At 48.2% G+C, this 19,796-nt stretch overlaps 1 protein-coding gene across 1 annotated transcript in view; it reads left to right on the top strand.

The window, feature by feature from the left end:
• RABEP2 (rabaptin, RAB GTPase binding effector protein 2) overlaps positions 1 to 11,622 on the top strand; it is a 42,347-nt gene extending 30,725 nt beyond the window's left edge. Inside the window, exon 12 of the mRNA XM_063933025.1 lies at positions 10,634 to 11,622. Within this exon, the coding sequence (XP_063789095.1) occupies positions 10,634 to 10,735 (102 nt within the window). The 3' untranslated portion in view covers positions 10,736 to 11,622. The remainder of the gene's footprint in view (positions 1 to 10,633) is intronic.
• Positions 11,623 to 19,796: the final 8,174 nt, after the last annotated feature.

Here is a 19,796-nt window from a genome sequence, read left to right as displayed (position 1 = left end):
ACTGACTATAGAACATTTAAAAGATGCATTTCTATATATGCGTGATGCACAGCGGGATATTTGCCGACTGGCATCAAGAATAAGTGCGCTGTCCATTTCTGCCAGAAGAGGGTTATGGACGCGACAGTGGTCAGGTGATGCAGATTCCAAACGACATATGGAAGTGCTGCCTTATAAAGGGGAGGAGTTATTTGGGGTAGGTCTTTCAGACTTGGTGGCCACGGCAACGGCTGGGAAATCCACATTTTTACCCCAGGTCGCCTCTCAAAATAAAAAGACGCCGTATTATCAGGCGCAGTCCTTTCGTTCCCATAAGGGAAAGCGAGCGAAAGGCTCCTCATTTCTGCCCCGGGGCAGAGGGAGGGGAAAAAGACTGCAGCAAGCAGCCAGTTCCCAGGATCAGAAGCCCTCTCCCGCTTCTGCTAAGTCCTCAGCATGACGCTGGGGCTTTACAAGCGGACTTAGGCTCGGTGGGGGCACGTCTCAAGAATTTCAGCGCGCAGTGGGCTCACTCGCAAGTAGACCCCTGGGTCCTTCAGGTGGTATCTCAGGGATACAGGTTGGAATTCGAGACATCTCCCCCTCGCCGTTTCCTAAAGTCTGCTTTACCGACGTCTCTCTCCGACAGGGAGGCGGTATTGGAAGCCATTCACAAGCTGTATTCTCAGCAGGTGATAATCAAGGTACCCCTCCTGCAACAGGGCAAGGGGTATTATTCAACGCTATTTGTGGTACCGAAGCCGGACGGCTCGGTGAGACCTATTTTAAATCTGAAATCCTTGAACACTTACATACAAAGGTTCAAGTTCAAGATGGAGTCACTCAGAGCAGTGATAGCGAACCTGGAAGAAGGGGACTATATGGTGTCTCTGGACATCAAGGATGCTTACCTCCATGTCCCAATTTGCCCTTCTCACCAAGGGTACCTCAGGTTTGTGGTACAGAACTGTCATTATCAGTTTCAGACGCTGCCGTTTGGATTGTCCACAGCACCCCGGGTCTTTACCAAGGTAATGGCCGAAATGATGATACTTCTTCGAAGAAAAGGCGTCTTAATTATCCCTTACTTGGACGATCTCCTGATAAGGGCAAAGTCCAGGGAACAGTTAGTAGTCGGAGTAGCACTATCTCAAGTAGTGTTACGGCAGCACGGGTGGATTCTAAATATCCCAAAATCGCAGCTGATTCCGACGACACGTCTGCTGTTCCTAGGGATGATTCTGGACACAGTCCAGAAAAAGGTGTTTCTCCCGGAGGAGAAAGCCAGGGAGTTATCCGAGCTAGTCAGGAACCTCCTAAAACCAGGCCAAGTGTCAGTGCATCAATGCACAAGGGTCCTGGGGAAAATGGTGGCTTCTTACGAAGCGATTCCATTCGGCAGATTCCACGCAAGAACTTTTCAGTGGGATCTGCTGGACAAATGGTCCGGATCGCATCTTCACATGCATCAGCGGATAACCCTGTCCCCGAGGACAAGGGTGTCTCTCCTGTGGTGGTTACAGAGTGCTCATCTTCTAGAGGGCTGCAGATTCGGCATTCAGGACTGGGTCTTGGTGACCACGGCTGCCAGCCTGAGAGGCTGGGGAGCAGTCACACAGGGAAAAAAATTCCAGGGCTAGTGGTCAAGCCTGGAAACGTCACTTCACATAAATATCCTGGAACTAAGGGCCATTTACAATGCCCTAAGTCAAGCAAGGCCTCTGCTTCAGGGTCAGCCGGTGTTGATCCAGTCGGACAACATCACGGCAGTCGCCCACGTAAACAGACAGGGCGGCACAAGAAGCAGGAGGGCGATGGCAGAAGCTGCAAGGATTCTTCGCTGGGCGGAAAATCATGTGATAGCACTGTCAGCAGTGTTCATTCCGGGAGTGGACAACTGGGAAGCAGACTTTCTCAGCAGACACGATCTTCACCCGGGAGAGTGGGGACTTCATCCAGAAGTCTTCCACATGATTGTAAACCGTTGGGAAAAACCAAAGGTGGACATGATGGCGTCCCGCCTCAACAAAAAACTAGAAAGGTATTGCGCCAGGTCAAGGGACCCTCAAGCAATAGCGGTGGACGCTCTGGTAACACCGTGGGTGTACCAGTCAGTGTATGTGTTCCCTCCTCTGCCTCTCATACCCAAGGTACTGAGAATTATAAGACGGAGAGGAGTAAGAACTGTACTCGTGGCTCTGGATTGGCCAAGAAGGACTTGGTACCCGGAACTTCAAGAGATGCTCACGGAGGACCCGTGGCCTCTACCTCTAAGAAGGGACCTGCTCCAGCAAGGACCCTGTCTGTTCCAAGACTTACCGCGGCTGCGTTTGACGGCATGGCGGTTGAACGCCGGATCCTGAAGAAAAAAGGCATTCCGGATGAAGTCATCCCTACCCTGATCAAAGCCAGGAAGGATGTAACCGCACATCATTATCACCGTATTTGGCGAAAATATGTTGCGTGGTGCGAGGCCAGGAAGGCCCCTACAGAGGAATTTCAACTAGGTCGTTTCCTGCATTTCCTGCAAACAGGACTGTCTATGGGCCTAAAATTAGGGTCCATTAAGGTTCAAATTTCGGCCTTGTCGATTTTCTTCAAGAAAGAATTGGCTTCAGTTCCTGAAGTCCAGACGTTTGTCAAGGGGGTACTGCATATACAGCCTCCTTTTGTGCCTCCAGTGGCACCCTGGGATCTCAACGTGGTTTTGGGATTCCTAAAATCACATTGGTTTGAACCGCTTACCACTGTGGACTTAAAATATCTCACATGGAAAGTGGTAATGCTGTTGGCCCTGGCTTCAGCCAGGCGCGTATCAGAATTGGCGGCTTTGTCCTATAAAAGCCCTTACCTGATATTTCATACGGATAGGGCGGAATTGAGGACTCGTCCTCAATTTCTCCCTAAGGTGGTTTCAGCGTTTCACCTGAACCAGCCTATTGTGGTGCCTGCGGCTACTAGGGACTTGGAGGACTCCAAGTTGCTGGACGTGGTCGGGGCCCTGAAAATATATTTCTCTATCGTCCTAGTGGATGCTGGGGTTCCTGAAAGGACCATGGGGAATAGCGGCTCCGCAGGAGACAGGGCACAAAAGTTAAGCTTTAGGATCAGGTGGTGTGCACTGGCTCCTCCCCCTATGACCCTCCTCCAAGCCTCAGTTAGGTTTTTGTGCCCGGCCGAGAAGGGTGCAATCTAGGTGGCTCTCCTAAAGAGCTGCTTAGAAAAGTTTAGTTTTAGGTTTTTTATTTTACAGTGAGTCCTGCTGGCAACAGGATCACTGCATCGAGGGACTTAGGGGAGAAGAAGTGAACTCACCTGCGTGCAGGATGGATTGGCTTCTTAGGCTACTGGACGTTAGCTCCAGAGGGACGATCACAGGTACAGCCTGGATTGGTCACCGGAGCCGCGCCGCCGGCCCCCTTGCAGATGCCGAAAAGAGAAGAGGTCCAGAAATCGGCGGCAGAAGACTCTTCAGTCTTCTTAAGGTAGCGCACAGCACTGCAGCTGTGCGCCATTGCTCTCAGCACACTTCACATGGCAGTCACTGAGGGTGCAGGGCGCTGGGGGGGGGGCGCCCTGGGCAGCAATGGAAACCTGTTATTTGGCAAAAAAATACCTCACATATAGCCTCCGGGGGTTATATGGAGATATTTAACCCCTGCCAGAATCCGTTGAAGAGCGGGAGACGAGCCCGCCGAAAAAGGGGCGGGGCCTATCTCCTCAGCACACAGCGCCATTTTCCCTCACAGAAAGGCTGGAGGGAAGGCTCCCTGGCTCTCCCCTGCACTGCACTACAGAAACAGGGTTAAAACAGAGAGGGGGGGCACTAATTTGGCGTTAGAAATATATATAAAGATGCTATAAGGGAAAACACTTATATAAGGTTGTCCCTATATAATTACAGCGTTTTTGGTGTGTGCTGGCAAACTCTCCCTCTGTCTCTCCAAAGGGCTAGTGGGTCCTGTCCTCTATCAGAGCATTCCCTGTGTGTGTGCTGGTGTGTCGGTACGTGTGTGTCGACATGTATGAGGACGATGTTGGTGAGGAGGCGGAGCAATTGCCTGTAATGGTGATGTCACTCTCTAGGGAGTCGACACCGGAATGGATGGCTTATTTAGGGAATTACGTGATAATGTCAACACGCTGCAAGGTCGGTTGACGACATGAGACGGCCGACAAACAATTAGTACCGGTCCAGACGTCTCAAAAACACCGTCAGGGGTTTAAAACGACCGTTTAAGGCCTTAGTCGGTCGACACAGACACTGACACGGACACTGAATCCAGTGTCGACGGTGAATAAACAAACGTATTCCTCATTAGGGCCACACGTTAAGGGCAATGAAGGAGGTGTTACATATTTCTGATACTACAAGTACCACAAAGATGGGTATTATGTGGGAGTGAAAAAACTACCGTAGTTTTTCCTGAATCAGATAAAATAAAATGAAGTGTGTGATGAGGCGTGGGTTTACCCCGATAGCAAATATTGGCGTTATACCTTTTCCCGCCAGAAGTTAGGGCGCGTTGGGAAACACCCCTTAGGGTGGATAAGGCGCTCACACGCTTATCATGTGGCGTTACCGTCTCCAGATACGGCCGCCCTCAAGGAGCCAGCTGATATGAAGCTGGAGTAATATCCTAAAAAGTATATACACACATACGGTGGTTATACTGCGACCAGCGATCGCCTCAGCCTGGAAATGCAGTGCTGGGTTGGCTTGGTCGGATTCCCTGACTGAAAATATTTTAGTGATATAGAGCATTTAATAGGATGCAGTCTATATATATATATATATATGTATGGTCGTATAAAGGAGAGGAGGTACTTGGGGTCGGTCCATCGGACCTGGGGGCCACGGCAACAGCTGGGAAATCCAACCTTTTTACCCCAAGTCACATCTCAGCAGAAAAAGACACTGTCTTTTCAGCCTCAATCCTTCCGTTCCCATAAGGGCATGCGGGCAAAAGGCCAGTCATATCTGCCCAGACATAGAGGAAAGGGAAGTAGACTGCAGAAGGCAGCCCCTTTCCAGGAACAGAAGCCCTCCACCGAGTCTGCCAAGTCCTCAGCAGGATGCTGGGGCCGTGCAAGCTGACTCAGGTGAGGTGGGGGGTCGTCTCAAGAGTCTCAGCGTGCAGTGGGATCACTCGCAAGTTGACCCCTAGATCGTACAAAGTATTATCCCAGGGGTACAGTTTGGAGATTCGAGACATCTTTTCCTCGCAGGTTCCTGAAGTCTGCTTTACCAAAGGCTCCCTCCGACAGGGAGGCAGTATTGGGGAAAAAATTCACAAGCTGTATTTCCAGCAGGTGATAATCAAAGTACCCCTCCTACAATCAAGGAAAAGGGTATTAGTCTTCCACACTATATTGTGTTACTGAAGCCAGACGGCTTGGTGAGACATATTCTAAATCTGAAATCTTTGAACACTTACATACAAAGGTTCAAATCAAGATGGAGTCACTCAGAACAGTGATAGCGAACCGGAAAAAAGGGGACTATATGGTGTCCCTGGACATCAAGGATTACCTCCATGTCCAAATTTGCCCTTCTCAACAAGGGTACCTATGGTTCGTGGTACAGAACTGTCAATATCAGTTTCTGACGCTGCCGTTGAATTATCCACGGCACCCCGGGCCTTTACCAAGGTAATGGCCGAAAAGATGATTATCTTCAAAGAAAAGGGCATCTTAATTATCCCTTACTTGGACGATATCCTGAAAAGGGAAAGGTCCAGAGAACAGTTGGAGGTCGGAATAGCACTATCTAAAGTAGTTCTACGACAGCACGAGTGGATTCTAAATATTCCAAAAGTCGCAGCGTTTTTCCGACGATACGTCTGCTGTTCCTAGGAATGATTCTGGGCATAGTCCAGAAAAAGGTGTTTCTCCTGGAGGAGAAAGCCAGGGAGCTATCCGAACTAGTTTGAAACCTCCTAAAACCAGGCCAAGTATCAGTGCATCAATGCACAGGAGTCCTGGGAAAAATGGTGGCTTCTTACGAAGCAATTCCATTCGGCAGATCTCACGCAAAAAATTTTCAGGGGGATTTGCTGGACGAATGGTCCGGATCGCATCTTCAGATGCATCAGCAGATAATCCTGTCTCCAAGGACAAGGGTGTCTCTTCTGTGGAGGCTGCAGAGTGTTCATCTTCTAGAGGACAGCACATTCAGCATTCAGGACTGTGTTCTGGTGACCACGGATGCCAGCCTGAGAGGCTGGGAAGCAGTCACACAGGGAAGAAATTTCCAAGGAGTGTGGTCAAGTCTGGAGACTTTTCTCCACATGAATATACTGGAGCTAAGAGCAATTTACAATACTCTGAGCCTAGGAAGACCTCTGCTTCAAAGTCAGTCGGTGCTGATCTGGTCGGACATCATCATGGCAGTCGCCCACGTAAACAGACGGGGCGGCACAAGAAGCAGGAGGGCAATGACAGCAAGAACTTTTCGCTGAGCGAAAAATCATGTGATAACACTGTCAGCAGTGTTCATTCCGGGAGTGGAAAACTGAATTTCCTCAGCAGGAATGAATTCCACTCGGAAAAGTGGGAACTTCATCTGGAAGTTTCCACATGATTGAAAACCGTTGGGAAAGACCAAAGGTGGTCATAAGATGGCGTCCCACCTGAAGCACCAGGTCAAGAGACCCTCAGGCAATAGCTGGGTCGCTCTGGTAACACCGTGGGTGTACCAGTCGGGTATGTGTTCCCTCCTCTGCCTCTCATACCCAGGGTATTGAGAATTATAGGAAGGAGAGGAGTAAGAATTATACTCGTGGCTCCGGTTTGGCCAAGAAGGACTTGGTAACCGGAACTTCAAGAGATAAGAAGGGTCTTGATTCAGCAAGAATCATGTCTGTTCCAAGACTTACCGCAGCTGCGTTGACGCAGGGGCGGGTGAACGCCGGATCCTAAGGGAAAAAGGCATTCCGGAAGAGGTCATCCCTACCCTGGTCAGAGCCAGGAAGGAGGTGACCGCACAACATTATCACAGTTTAGGTGAAAATATGTTCCATGGTGTGAGGCCAGGAAGGCTTCACGGAAGAATTTCAACTAGGTTAATTCCTATATTTCCTGCAAACAGGAGTGTCTATGGGCCTCAAATTGGGGTCCATTAAGGTTCAAATTTCGGCCTGTCGATTTTCTTCCAGAAAGAATTGGCTTCAGTTCCTGAAGTCCAGAAGTTTGTCAAGGGAGTACTGCATATACAACCCCTTTTGATGTCTCCAGTGGCACTGGGGGATCTCAACGTAGTTTTGGGGATTCCAAAAATCACATTGGTTTAAACCACTCAAATCTGTGGATTTGATATATCTCACATGGAAAGTGAACATGCGGTTGGTCCTGGCCTCGGCCAGGCGAGTGTCAAAATTGGCGGTTTTGTCTCACAAAGCCATATATGATTGTCCATTCGGACAGAGCAAAGCTGCGGACTCGTCCCCAGTTTATCCCTAAGGTGGTGTCAGCGTTTCACCTGAACCAGCTTATTGTGGTACCTGCGGCTACTAGGGACTTGGAGGACTCCAAGTTGCTGGAGGTTGTCAGGGCCCTGAAAATATAGTTTTCCAGGTCGGCTGGAGTCAGGAAATCTGACTTGCTGTTTTATCCTGTATGCACCCAACAAGCTGGGTGCCCCTGCTTCTAAGCAGACTATTGCTCGTTGGATTTGTAGTAAAATTCAGCTTGCACATTCTGTGGCAGGCTTGCCACAGCCAAAAATATGTAAATGCCCATTCCACAAGGAAGGTGGGCTCATCTTGGGCGGCTGCCCGAGGGGTCTCGGCTTTACAACTTTGCCGAGCGGCTACGTGGTCGGGGGAGAACACGTTTGTAAAATCCTACAAATTTGATACCCTGGCTAAGGAGGACCTGGAGTTCTCTCATTCGGTGCTGCAGAGTCATCCGCACTCTCCCGCCCGTTTGGGAGCTTTGGTATAATCCCCATGGTCCTTTCAGGAACCCCAGCATCCACTAGGACGATAGAGAAAATAAGAATTTACTTACCGATAATTCTATTTCTCGGAGTCCGTAGTGGATGCTGGGCGCCCATCCCAAGTGCGGATTATCTGCAATACTTGTACATAGTTATTGTTAACTAAATCGGGTTATTGTTGTAGTGAGCCATCTTTCAGAGGCTCCTCTGTTCTCATACTGTTAACTGGGTTCAGATCACAGGTTGTACAGTGTGATTGGTGTGGCTGGTATGAGTCTTACCCGGGATTCAAAATCCTTCCTTATTGTGTACGCTCGTCCGGGCACAGTATCCTAACTGAGGCTTGGAGGAGGGTCATAGGGGGAGGAGCCAGTGCACACCACCTGATCCTAAAGCTTAACTTTTGTGCCCTGTCTCCTGCGGAGCCGCTATTCCCCATGGTCCTTTCAGGAACCCCAGCATCCACTACGGACTCCGAGAAATAGAATTATCGGTAAGTAAATTCTTATTGTTTCCAGGACGGCTGGAGTCAGAAAATCTGACTCGCTGTTTATCCTGTATGCACCCAACAAGCTGGGTGCTCCTGCTTCTAAGCAGACTATTGCTCGTTGGATTTGTAGTACAATTCAGCTTGCACATTCTGTGGCAGGCCTGCCACAGCCAAAATCTGTAAATGCCCACTCCACAAGGAAGGTGGGCTCATCTTGGGCGGCTGCCCGAGGGGTCTCGGCTTTACAACTTTGCCGAGCGGCTACGTGGTCGGGGGAGAACACGTTTGTAAAATCCTACAAATTTGATACCCTGGCTAAGGAGGACCTGGAGTTCTCTCATTCGGTGCTGCAGAGTCATCCGCACTCTCCCGCCCGTTTGGGAGCTTTGGTATAATCCCCATGGTCCTTACGGAGTTCCCAGCATCCACTAGGACGTCAGAGAAAATAAGAATTTACTCACCGGTAATTCTATTTCTCGTAGTCCGTAGTGGATGCTGGGCGCCCATCCCAAGTGCGGATTATCTGCAATACTTGTACATAGTTATTGTTAACTAAATCGGGTTATTGTTGTAGTGAGCCATCCTTTGAGAGGCTCCTCTGTTATCATACTGTTAACTGGGTTCAGATCACAAGTTGTACGGTGTGATTGGTGTGGCTGGTATAAGTCTTACCCGGGATTCATAAATCCTTCCTTATTATGTACGCTCGTCCGGGCACAGTATCCTAACTGAGGCTTGGAGGAGGGTCATAGGGGGGAGGAGCCAGTGCACACCAGCTAGTCCTAAAGCTTTACTTTTGTGCCCAGTCTCCTGCGGAGCCGCTATTCCCCATGGTCCTTACGGAGTTCCCAGCATCCACTACGGACTACGAGAAATAGAATTACCGGTGAGTAAATTCTTATTTTTTTGGGATTGTTCTCTTTTGTACTTTTTACTTGGAGATTTCACCACTCCAATGTTCTGTCCAAGGCCAGGGGCACCCAATGCTCAGCTACTGTAGTTAGAGAAGCTGTGAGAGACCTGTTATTTACCCATTAAGGTTTGATTGGTCTAGCTTTATTGGTAATTTTTCAGCATATGAATCTGCAAATCTCCTCGGGAATGGTGAGGGCCTGACCTGCGACTTATGTACAGTCATGGAGATTTTTTTTGTAAATAGAATTGATATGTTACTTAAAAAAATAGCAACCATTAAAAAAAAACAATAGCCTAAGATCTATATTCATCCGAGTAAGAATATTATTACACAAAATATTTTGTAATCAGAATCCACCTCTTAGGCGTACGACCCTCTATGGGGACAGTGCACCTGCCAAACTGTATCTCCCAGTGTCCTAAGGCGAGGTCAGGGAGGACTGACACCACTTGTGGACCAGAAGAGAAACCCACTTTGTCGCTTGGGCCTACTTGTGCACAAAAGTTGCTGCTATGTATATGCATGGGTACCAAACAAAAACAATTGCTATCTCTGTCAGAGGGGCAGCCATCAAATGTCAATTGAAATGGCAGGTGCGGTCTTTCGATAGGACCCAAAAGATGGTGAACTATGCCTGGGCCGGGCAAAACTCTGGTGGAGGTCCGCAGCAGTCCTGACGTGCAGATGGGTCGTCAGATCTGGGTATAAGACTAATTGAACCATCTAGTAGCTGGTTCCCTCCAGAGTTTCCCTGTGTGACAGTGTTGGCACCGAGTTCCGAACATCCAAATCTATCAGAATTAGCCATAGACCTTAATGTAGACGTATGACCAAATCTGACGGGGCTCTGGCCAGCAGGCATTTTGGAGGGGAGGGGAGGGGTGGGGGTGGGGGGGGGGGGGGGGGCAGATAAGCTACTGTACAGCCATCTTAACTGGCCAAGTGCCATTAAAAGAATGGCTGAATTATTGGGGGGGGGGGTCTACTAAATACTGTATGTCATTCAGGGGAGATGTATCAAATCTATGAGAGAGATAAAGTGGAGAAGGTGACCATGGCAGTTCCATACCCTCCAACATTTTACACATACAAATCGGTACAAATTAGGAAAGGGGCGTGGCCACGGGTAAAGAGGAAGCCCCCTTTCCTATACTTTCTATGGGAATTTGGAGTCTCAGAAATCTAAAAGGTCCAGTTGGAGGATATGCAGTTCGCATGCTGTTACATTTACCCCCAAGGCTTAATACATCTCCCCCTTAAACCGTTACATGTTAAAGTTGAAAAAGTGATGAATTTGTCCACACGACAGGTCAGCTTGGAGAAAATACGACAGGCTACTTCTCTGCAGGACGTCCAGGACATTGTGGAAGGGATTCGGCTCACAGAAGTTACCCAGCTGACTGACGCCTGACCCGTCTCCCATCGACCTTCTGACCAAAAAAACACTGCCGATTATAAGATGAGATTTGTATACTGTGTATATAACTTTATACGTATGCAACACTAACGAATAGTGATTAATCAGGTAACTAGGTGCTAGTGACGTCCTTCTCAGTGCGGTATCCACAGGGACATAACTTAGGTGGCACCCTCCGTCTGGTTTTAAAGATTCGTGAGACATTACCAGTGATTTTGGCGTATACTGTAGATGTAAATATTAGAACTTTGAAATATAAATTGCCTTACATAAGCAACGGTCTAGTGGCAGCCCCAAATATATAGGAGAGGCTTTCCATATTTGCCGTGCAGCCCTGCGCGCTCCAGCCAGGTGGTTGACGACCTGCAGACCGGAACGCACGGGAGAAATGTCTTCCTCCCGTTTCTAAAAAAAAAAAAAAAAAATAGCAATATAATGCACAACGACTGAACCAAAAAGAGAGAGACTGCGTTTATTTGATCGGCCTCGCACAACAATGTTATAAAATGTTATTACTGTACCTAGGAAAACTTGCGTGACTGTTGAATAACCCTAAATAGATTCCTGCTCTCTTGCAAACACTGTCGGCGCACACTCGATGCAATAAAGTGAAAACTAAAAATAAACTGACACGACCTTGCCGAGAGGCTACACAATCTGACACATTTGTGTATTTTTGGTATGCTGATTTGTTTCTTACCCTTTTGTTGTCTCACGCTCTGTTTTGCAGTGATTTTGTACTTTTGAGGGTTGACTGTTACGTTATTGTAAAGCCTGAGCTGTGGGAACCTGTACTGTAAGTTTAGTTGTCATTTAAGCACAATACGTATGATACTAATGATGACTAACAACTACGTTTTATTAAATTATATTTTATATTACTTGTGGCCTACTATCTATTGGTTTGCGGACAACGGAATAACTACATGGGTTTTCAGGATGTCCGGTTGGAGATGAACAGATCAGGCAAAGCGAATCCATAGCATAATATGGTCGGACTTTAATGAGGACCATTTTATAATCCAGTAGAATCTGACCAATCACATTTAAAGTTTATGGGAAGGACCAATAGCAACACAACAGACATCGTTTGCCGAGAACCAGCTAGTACCATATAGGCGGTTCCTCTTCCTGCCACTGTGAGGCTGGAGAAGTCTATTAGGGCAGAGTTCCCAAAATGCCACCATGACAGTGCAGGTTTCAAGGATATCCAATACTTTGGTATAGATGGTTACATCAAATTGACTGAGTTACTAATTAAATCACCAGTGAGTATTCACAATGCCTGAGTGTGCTTAGTCTGATGATAATGGTGAGGGAAGAGAGATGCATAGACCTCAGCCCAACTCATAAGACGGCAAAATAAATATTCTCGCAACTACATCTGGTTATTGGAACGTATAAAAATACAAAAATAACACCTAAGGGGCGGCAGATGGTAATGCAATATAGCGCTGCAGCAAAACTGCCTCAGCGGTCGGCTCTTCATCTGGTAAGGGATGTCAGCACAGGCTTAGTCAAGAATACAACTCCCATGGCAATGATCAAACCTCCAGCTTTGTAAGGCCGAAAAGCTAATCTGGACAAGTAGGGTGATGCAGAGTTGAACGGTGAAGTGTCCTTAAACGGCGTCCAACTGCTGTTTCGATGTCATCCAGGAAGCGGTCTCCGCATGATTCTGCGCTGGGTGATATCTATTACAAGGTCAACGCATGTTTTAGTATATACTATCCCTGATGAAGGTTTGCAATAAAACTGAAACGTCGGACTAACTGGTGACTACTATAGTTCTGTTAACATGCGAGATGCCGCATATGCATTTATTTGATAATACAATTTAATATTTGGAGGCACCTTGGCAGATTGAGTGCTGGGCATTGGAGACGTGTTTGATTTGAAGATTGTAAATCCAGTTATTGTTTATTTTAGTAGTCCGTTGACTTAATGCTGTTTATAAAGTGTTTGCTGTATTGTCATCTACAACAGGAAGTGCTGAAGTTGGTGGCTTTGCAAGTGTTAATTTCCCCCGAGGAGATGTACTTTCATGTTCAGACTCTGATGCAGAAAATTTTGTTTTCAAAGAACATTTGCTAGACACGGGCGGGGCAGAAACTGCAGAGTAACTTCACTTCCAACTGCTTAAAAACTGCAAAAATATTGGGGGTCATTCCGAGTCGTTCGCTCGGTAAATTTCTTCGCATCGCAGCGATTTTCCGCTTAGTGCGCATGCGCAATGTCCGCACTGCGACTGCGCCAAGTAATTTTGCTATGAAGTTAGTATTTTTACTCACGGCTTTTTCATCGCTCAGGCGATCGTAGTGTGATTGACAGGAAATGGGTGTTACTGGGCGGAAACTAGCCGTTTTATGGGTGTGTGCGGAAAAATGCTACCGTTTCCGGAAAAAACGCAGGAGTGGCCGGAGAAACGGAGGAGTGTCTGGGCGAACGCTGGGTGTGTTTGTGACGTCAAACCAGGAACGACAAGCACTGAACTGATCGCAGATGCCGAGTAAGTCTGAAGCTACTCTGAAACTGCTATGAAGTGTGTAATCGCAATATTGCGAATACGTCGTTCGCAAAATTAAGAAGCTAAGATTCAATCCCAGTAGGCGGCGGCTTAGCGTTCGTAAATCTGCTAAAATCCGCTTGCGAGCGATCAACTCGGAATGACCCCCCATTGCTAGAGGATTTAGAATAAGAAGCGAGACCACAATTGGCCGTCACAGTCAAATCTTTTGTAGTATCTAGGCTGCGATACTTTATAAATGCTCGTTCCGTCTCTACCTCTTTGTTAAACATAATTCAGTGAGAGAACGTTCCATAGTGAAAGGAAAAAAAAAATCCGCCAGTAACGTATTTGCAATTTGTGAGCGTTTTAAATTAGTCTGCAAAACTGGACCTGCAGCTCCTGCCTCAAGGTCAAAGCCGGCCCAGCTCAGGCCCCTCCTGGAAGCTGCGACTGAGATTTTTCAGTGGCCATGTTTATTTTAACTTCAGCCTACATGCACAGAACATGCCCTTACTGGAATTTTAGTTGTGACTGCAGCCACATTAATGCCAACTTTCGCTGAGTCTATGCCCATTTCAAGTCCAGACTTCAGATCATAAAATATGCAGATTCCAAGTAGATGCACCATTAAAAAAATCACAAGTTGAGGGAGATAAAAAAAAAAAATCTCAACTTGTGTTTAATGCTAAATTAGAATAGGGCCACTTGTTTGTATGCGCCCATACAGAACTTATGGCTGCGGAACTTGACTCTGCTCAAGTTATGCAACGGAACCCGACTTAAAGTGGCTGCTCCGCAGAGGAACCTAATTGAGGCAGAGATTCTAACGGGATGTGGCGCAGGTGAGACTGTGTTTATACTCTGACGATCAGCAAGTCACAGGGGCAAACGCTCAAGGCTGCAGGCGTAGAGCTCAGGACCAGCTGCTTCTCCCACGGGCAGCTTTACAAGTTAGTAGCCCCAGGAAACTTTTTGTGTTAATCCCTGAAGGAAAAACTGCAAATATTTACAAAGACATTTTGTGAGCAATGTGCACTGTACAATATAAAATATATATCACAATATTAGATGGCACTGCTGTCATTGTAAAATTAGTTCCACAACGCCACAGGCAAACGCTAGTCCACTTATAAAATGCTTCACTGAGGAAGCTTGACAGCAAGATAGAACATGACCATTTCTCTGACGTCCTTGTGGATGCTGGGACTCCGTCAGGACCATGGGGATTAGCGGCTCCGCAGGAGACTGGGCACAAAAGTAAAAGCTTTAGGACTACCTGGTGTGCACTGGCTCCTCCCCCTATGACCCTCCTCCAAGCCTCAGTTAGATTTTTTTGCCCGAACGAGAAGGGTGCAGACTAGGTAGCTCTCCTGAGCTGCTTAGGGTAAAAGTTTAAGTTAGGTTTTTTATTTTCAGTGAGTCCTGCTGGCAACAGGCTCACTGCATCGAGGGACTAAGGGGAGAAGAAGCGAACTCACCTGCGTGCAGAGTGGATTGGGCTTCTTGGCTACTGGACATTAGCTCCAGAGGGACGATCACAGGCCCAGCCATGGATGGGTCCCGGAGCCGCGCCGCCGGCCCCCTTACAGAGCCAGAAGATTGAAGAGGTCCGGAAAATCGGCGGCAGAAGACGTCCTGTCTTCCATAAGGTAGCGCACAGCACCGCAGCTGTGCGCCATTGCTCTCAGCACACTTCACACTCCGGTCACTGAGGGTGCAGGGCGCTGGGGGGGGGGCGCCCTGAGACGCAATAAAAACACCTTAGATGGCAAAAAATACATCACATATAGCTCCTGGGCTATATGGATGTATTTAACCCCTGCCAGTTTTTCCTCAGAAAAGCGGGAGAGAGGCCGCCGAGAAGGGGGCGGAGCCTATCTCCTCAGCACACAAGCGCCATTTTCCCTCACAGCTCCGCTGGAAGGACGTCTCCCTGACTCTCCCCTGCAGTCCTGCACTACAGAAACAGGGTAAAACAAGAGAGGGGGGGGCACTAAATTGGCAGATAAACATATATAGCAGCTATATAGGGGAAAAACACTTATATAAGGTTATCCCTGTATATATATAGCGCTCTGGTGTGTGCTGGCAAACTCTCCCTCTGTCTCCCCAAAGGGCTAGTGGGGTCCTGTCCTCTATCAGAGCATTCCCTGTGTGTGTGCTGTGTGTCGGTACGTTTGTGTCGACATGTATGAGGAGGAAAATGGTGTGGAGGCGGAGCAATTGCCTGTAATAGTGATGTCACCCCCTAGGGAGTCGACACCTGACTGGATGGTCTTATGGAAGGAATTACGTGACAGTGTCAGCACTTTGCAAAAGACTGTTGACGACATGAGACAGCCGGCAAATCAGTTAGTGCCTGTCCAGGCGTCTCAAGCACCGTCAGGGGCTCTAAAGCGCCCGTTACCTCAGATGGTCGACACAGACCCAGACACGGATACTGACTCCAGTGTCGACGGTGAGGAAACAAACGTGATTTCTAGTAGGGCCACACGTTACATGATCACGGCAATGAAGGAGGTTTTGAACATTTCTGATACTACAAGTACCACAAAAATGGGTATTATGTGGGGTGTGAAAAAACTACCAGTAGTTTTTCCTGAATCAGATGAATTGAATGAGGTGTGTGATGAAGCGTGGGTTTCCCCCGATAAAAAATTGCTAATTTCTAAAAAATTATTGGCATTATACCCTTTCCTGCCAGAGGTTAGCGCGCGTTGGGAAACACCCCCTAGGGTAGATAAGGCGCTCACACGCTTATCAAAAAAAGTGGCGTTACCGTCTCCTGATACGGCCGCCCTCAAGGAGCCAGCTGATAGGAAGCTGGAAAATATCCTAAAAAGTATATACACAAATACTGGTGTTATACTGCGACCAGCAATCGCCTCAGCTTGGATGTGCAGTGCTGGGGTGGCTTGGTCAGATTCCCTGACTGAAAATATTGATACCCTGGATAGGGACAGTATATTATTGACTATAGAGCATTTAAAAGATGCATTTCTATATATGCGTGATGCACAGAGGGATATTTGCACCCTGGCATCAAGAGTAAGTGCGCTGTCCATTTCTGCCAGAAGAGGGTTATGGACACGACAGTGGTCAGGTGATGCGGATTCCAAACGGCATATGGAAGTATTGCCGTATAAAGGGGAGGAGTTATTTGGGGTCGGTCTATCGGACCTGGTGGCAACGGCTGGGAAATCCACCTTTTTACCCCAGGTTACCTCTCAGCAGAAAAAGACACCGTCTTTTCAGGCTCAGTCCTTTCGTCCCCAGAAGGGCAAGCGGGCAAAAGGCCACTCATTTCTGCCCCGGGGCAGAGGACGGGGAAAAAGACTGCAGCAGGCAGCCTCTTCCCAGGAACAGAAGCCCTCCCCCGCTTCTGCCAAGTCCTCAGCATGACGCTGGGACCTTACAAGCGGACTCAGGTATGGTGGGGGGCCGTCTCAAAAATTTCAGCGCGCAGTGGGCTCACTCGCAAGTGGACCCCTGGATCCTGCAGGTAGTATCTCAGGGGTACAAATTGGAATTCGAGACGTCTCCCCCTCGCCGGTTCCTGAAGTCTGCTTTACCGACGTCTCCCTCCGACAGGGAGGCGGTATTGGAAGCTATTCACAAGCTGTACTCCCAGCAGGTGATAATCAAGGTACCCCTCCTGCAACAGGGAAAGGGGTATTATTCCACGCTGTTTGTGGTACCGAAGCTGGACGGCTCGGTGAGACCTATTTTAAATCTGAAATCCTTGAACACTTACATACAAAGGTTCAAATTCAAGATGGAGTCACTCAGAGCAGTGATAGCGAACCTGGAAGAAGGGGACTATATGGTGTCTCTGGACATCAATGATGCTTACCTCCATGTCCCAATTTGCATTTCTCACCAAGGGTACCTCAGGTTTGTGGTACAGAACTGTCACTATCAGTTTCAGACGCTGCCGTTTGGATTGTCCACGGCACCCCGGGTCTTTACCAAGGTAATGGCCGAAATGATGATTCTTCTTCGAAGAAAAGGCGTCTTAATTATCCCTTACTTGGACGATCTCCTGATAAGGGCAAGGTCCAGGGAACAGTTGGAGGTCGGAGTAGCACTATCTCAGGTAGTGCTACGACAGCACGGGTGGATTCTAAATATTCCAAAATCGCAGCTGATTCTGCTGTTCCTAGGGATGATTCTGGACACAGTCCAGAAAAAGGTGTTTCTCCCGGAGGAGAAAGCCAGGGAGTTATCCGAGCTAGTCAGGAACCTCCTAAAACCAGGCCAAGTGTCAGTGCATTAATGCACAAGGGTCCTGGGAAAAATGGTGGCTTCTTACGAAGCGATTCCATTCGGCAGATTCCATGCAAGAACTTTTCAGTGGGATCTGCTGGACAAATGGTCCGGATCGCATCTTCAGATGCATCAGCGGATAACCCTGTCTCCGAGGACAAGGGTGTCTCTCCTGTGGTGGTTGCAGAGTGCTCATCTTCTAGAGGGCCGCAGATTCGGCATTCAGGACTGGGTCCTGGTGACCACGGATGCCAGCCTGAGAGGCTGGGGAGCAGTCACACAGGGAAGAAATTTCCAAGGCTTATGGTCAAGCATGGAAACGTCTTTTCACATAAATATCCTGGAACTAAGGGCCATTTACAATGCCCTAAGTCAAGCAAGGCCTCTGCTTCAGGGTCAGCCGGTGTTGATCCAGTCGGACAACATCACGGCAGTCGCCCATGTAAACAGACAGGGCGGCACAAGAAGCAGGAGAGCGATGACAGAAGCTGCAAGGATTCTTCGCTGGGCGGAAAATCATGTGATAGCACTGTCAGCAGTGTTCATTCCCGGAGTGGACAACTGGGAAGCAGACTTCCTCAGCAGGCACGACCTCCACCCGGGAGAGTGGGGACTTCATCCAGAAGTCTTCCAAGTGATTGTAAACCGTTGGGAAAAACCAAAGGTGGACATGATGGCGTCCCGCCTCAACAAAAAACTAGACAGGTATTGCGCCAGGTCAAGGGACCCTCAGGCAATAGCTGTGGACGCTCTGGTAACGCCGTGGGTGTACCAGTCAGTGTATGTGTTCCCTCCTCTGCCTCTCATACCAAAGGTACTGAGAATTATAAGACGGAGAGGAGTAAGAACTATACTCGTGGCTCCGGATTGGCCAAGAAGGACTTGGTACCCGGAACTTCAGGAGATGCTCATGGAGGATCCGTGGCCTCTACCTTTAAGAAGGGACCATGTCTGTTCCAAGACTTACCGCGGCTGCGTTTGACGGCATGGCGGTTGAACGCCGGATCCTGAAGGAGAAAGGCATTCCAGATGAAGTCATCCCTACCTTGATCAAAGCAAGGAAGGATGTAACCGCACAACATTATCACCGTATTTGGCGGAAATATGTTGCGTGGTGCGAGGCCAGGAAGGCCCCGACAGAGGAATTTCAACTAGGTCGTTTCCTGCATTTCCTGCAAACAGGACTGTCTATGGGCCTAAAATTAGGGTCCATTAAGGTTCAAATTTCGGCCTTGTCGATTTTCTTTCAAAAATAATTGGCTTCAGTTCCTGAAGTACAGACGTTTGTCAAGGGGGTACTGCATATACAGCCTCCCTTTGTGCCTCCAGTAGCACCCTGGGATCTCAATGTGGTTTTGGGATTCCTAAAATCACATTGGTTCAAACCACTGGCCACGGTGGATTTAAAATATCTCACGTGGAAAGTGGTAATGCTGTTGGCCCTGGCGTCAGCCAGGCGCGTATCAGAATTGGCGGCTTTATCCTATAAAAGCCCTTACCTGATATTTCATTCGGATAGGGCGGAGTTGAGGACTCGTCCTCAATTTCTTCCTAAGGTGGTTTCAGCGTTTCACCTAAACCAACCTATTGTGGTGCCTGCGGCTACTGAGGACTTGGAGGATTCCAAGTTGCTGGACGTAGTCAGGGCCCTGAAAATATATGTTTCCAGGACGGCTGGAGTCAGAAAATCTGACTCGCTGTTTATCCTATATGCACCCAACAAGCTGGGTGCTCCTGCTTCTAAGCAGACTATTGCTCGCTGGATTTGTAGTACAATTCAGCTTGCACATTCTGTGGCAGGACTGCCACAGCCAAAATCTGTCAATGCCCATTCCACAAGGAAGGTGGGCTCATCTTGGGCGGCTGCCCGAGGGGTCTCGGCTTTACAACTTTGCCGAGCAGCTACTTGGTCAGGGGCAAACACGTTTGCTAAATTCTACAAATTTGATACCCTGGCTGAGGAGGACCTGGAGTTCTCTCATTCGGTGCTGCAGAGTCATCCGCACTCTCCCGCCCGTTTGGGAGCTTTGGTGTAATCCCCATGGTCCTGACGGAGTCCCAGCATCCACAAGGACGTCAGAGAAAATAAGAATTTACTTACCGATAATTCTATTTCTCGTAGTCCGTAGTGGATGCTGGGCGCCCATCCCAAGTGCGGATTGTCTTCAATACTTGTACATAGTTATTGTTGCCAAAAAAATTCGGGTTTTGTTGGAGTGAGCCATCTGTTCTGGAGGCTCCTCATATTATCATACTGTTAACTGGGTTTTAAATCACAAG

This window comes from Pseudophryne corroboree, chromosome 7 (assembly GCF_028390025.1).
Source record: "Pseudophryne corroboree isolate aPseCor3 chromosome 7, aPseCor3.hap2, whole genome shotgun sequence".
Taxonomy (NCBI): Eukaryota; Metazoa; Chordata; class Amphibia; order Anura; family Myobatrachidae; genus Pseudophryne; species Pseudophryne corroboree.
Note: the sequence above shows the minus strand (reverse complement) of the source record. Positions and strands in the feature narration are given on the sequence as shown.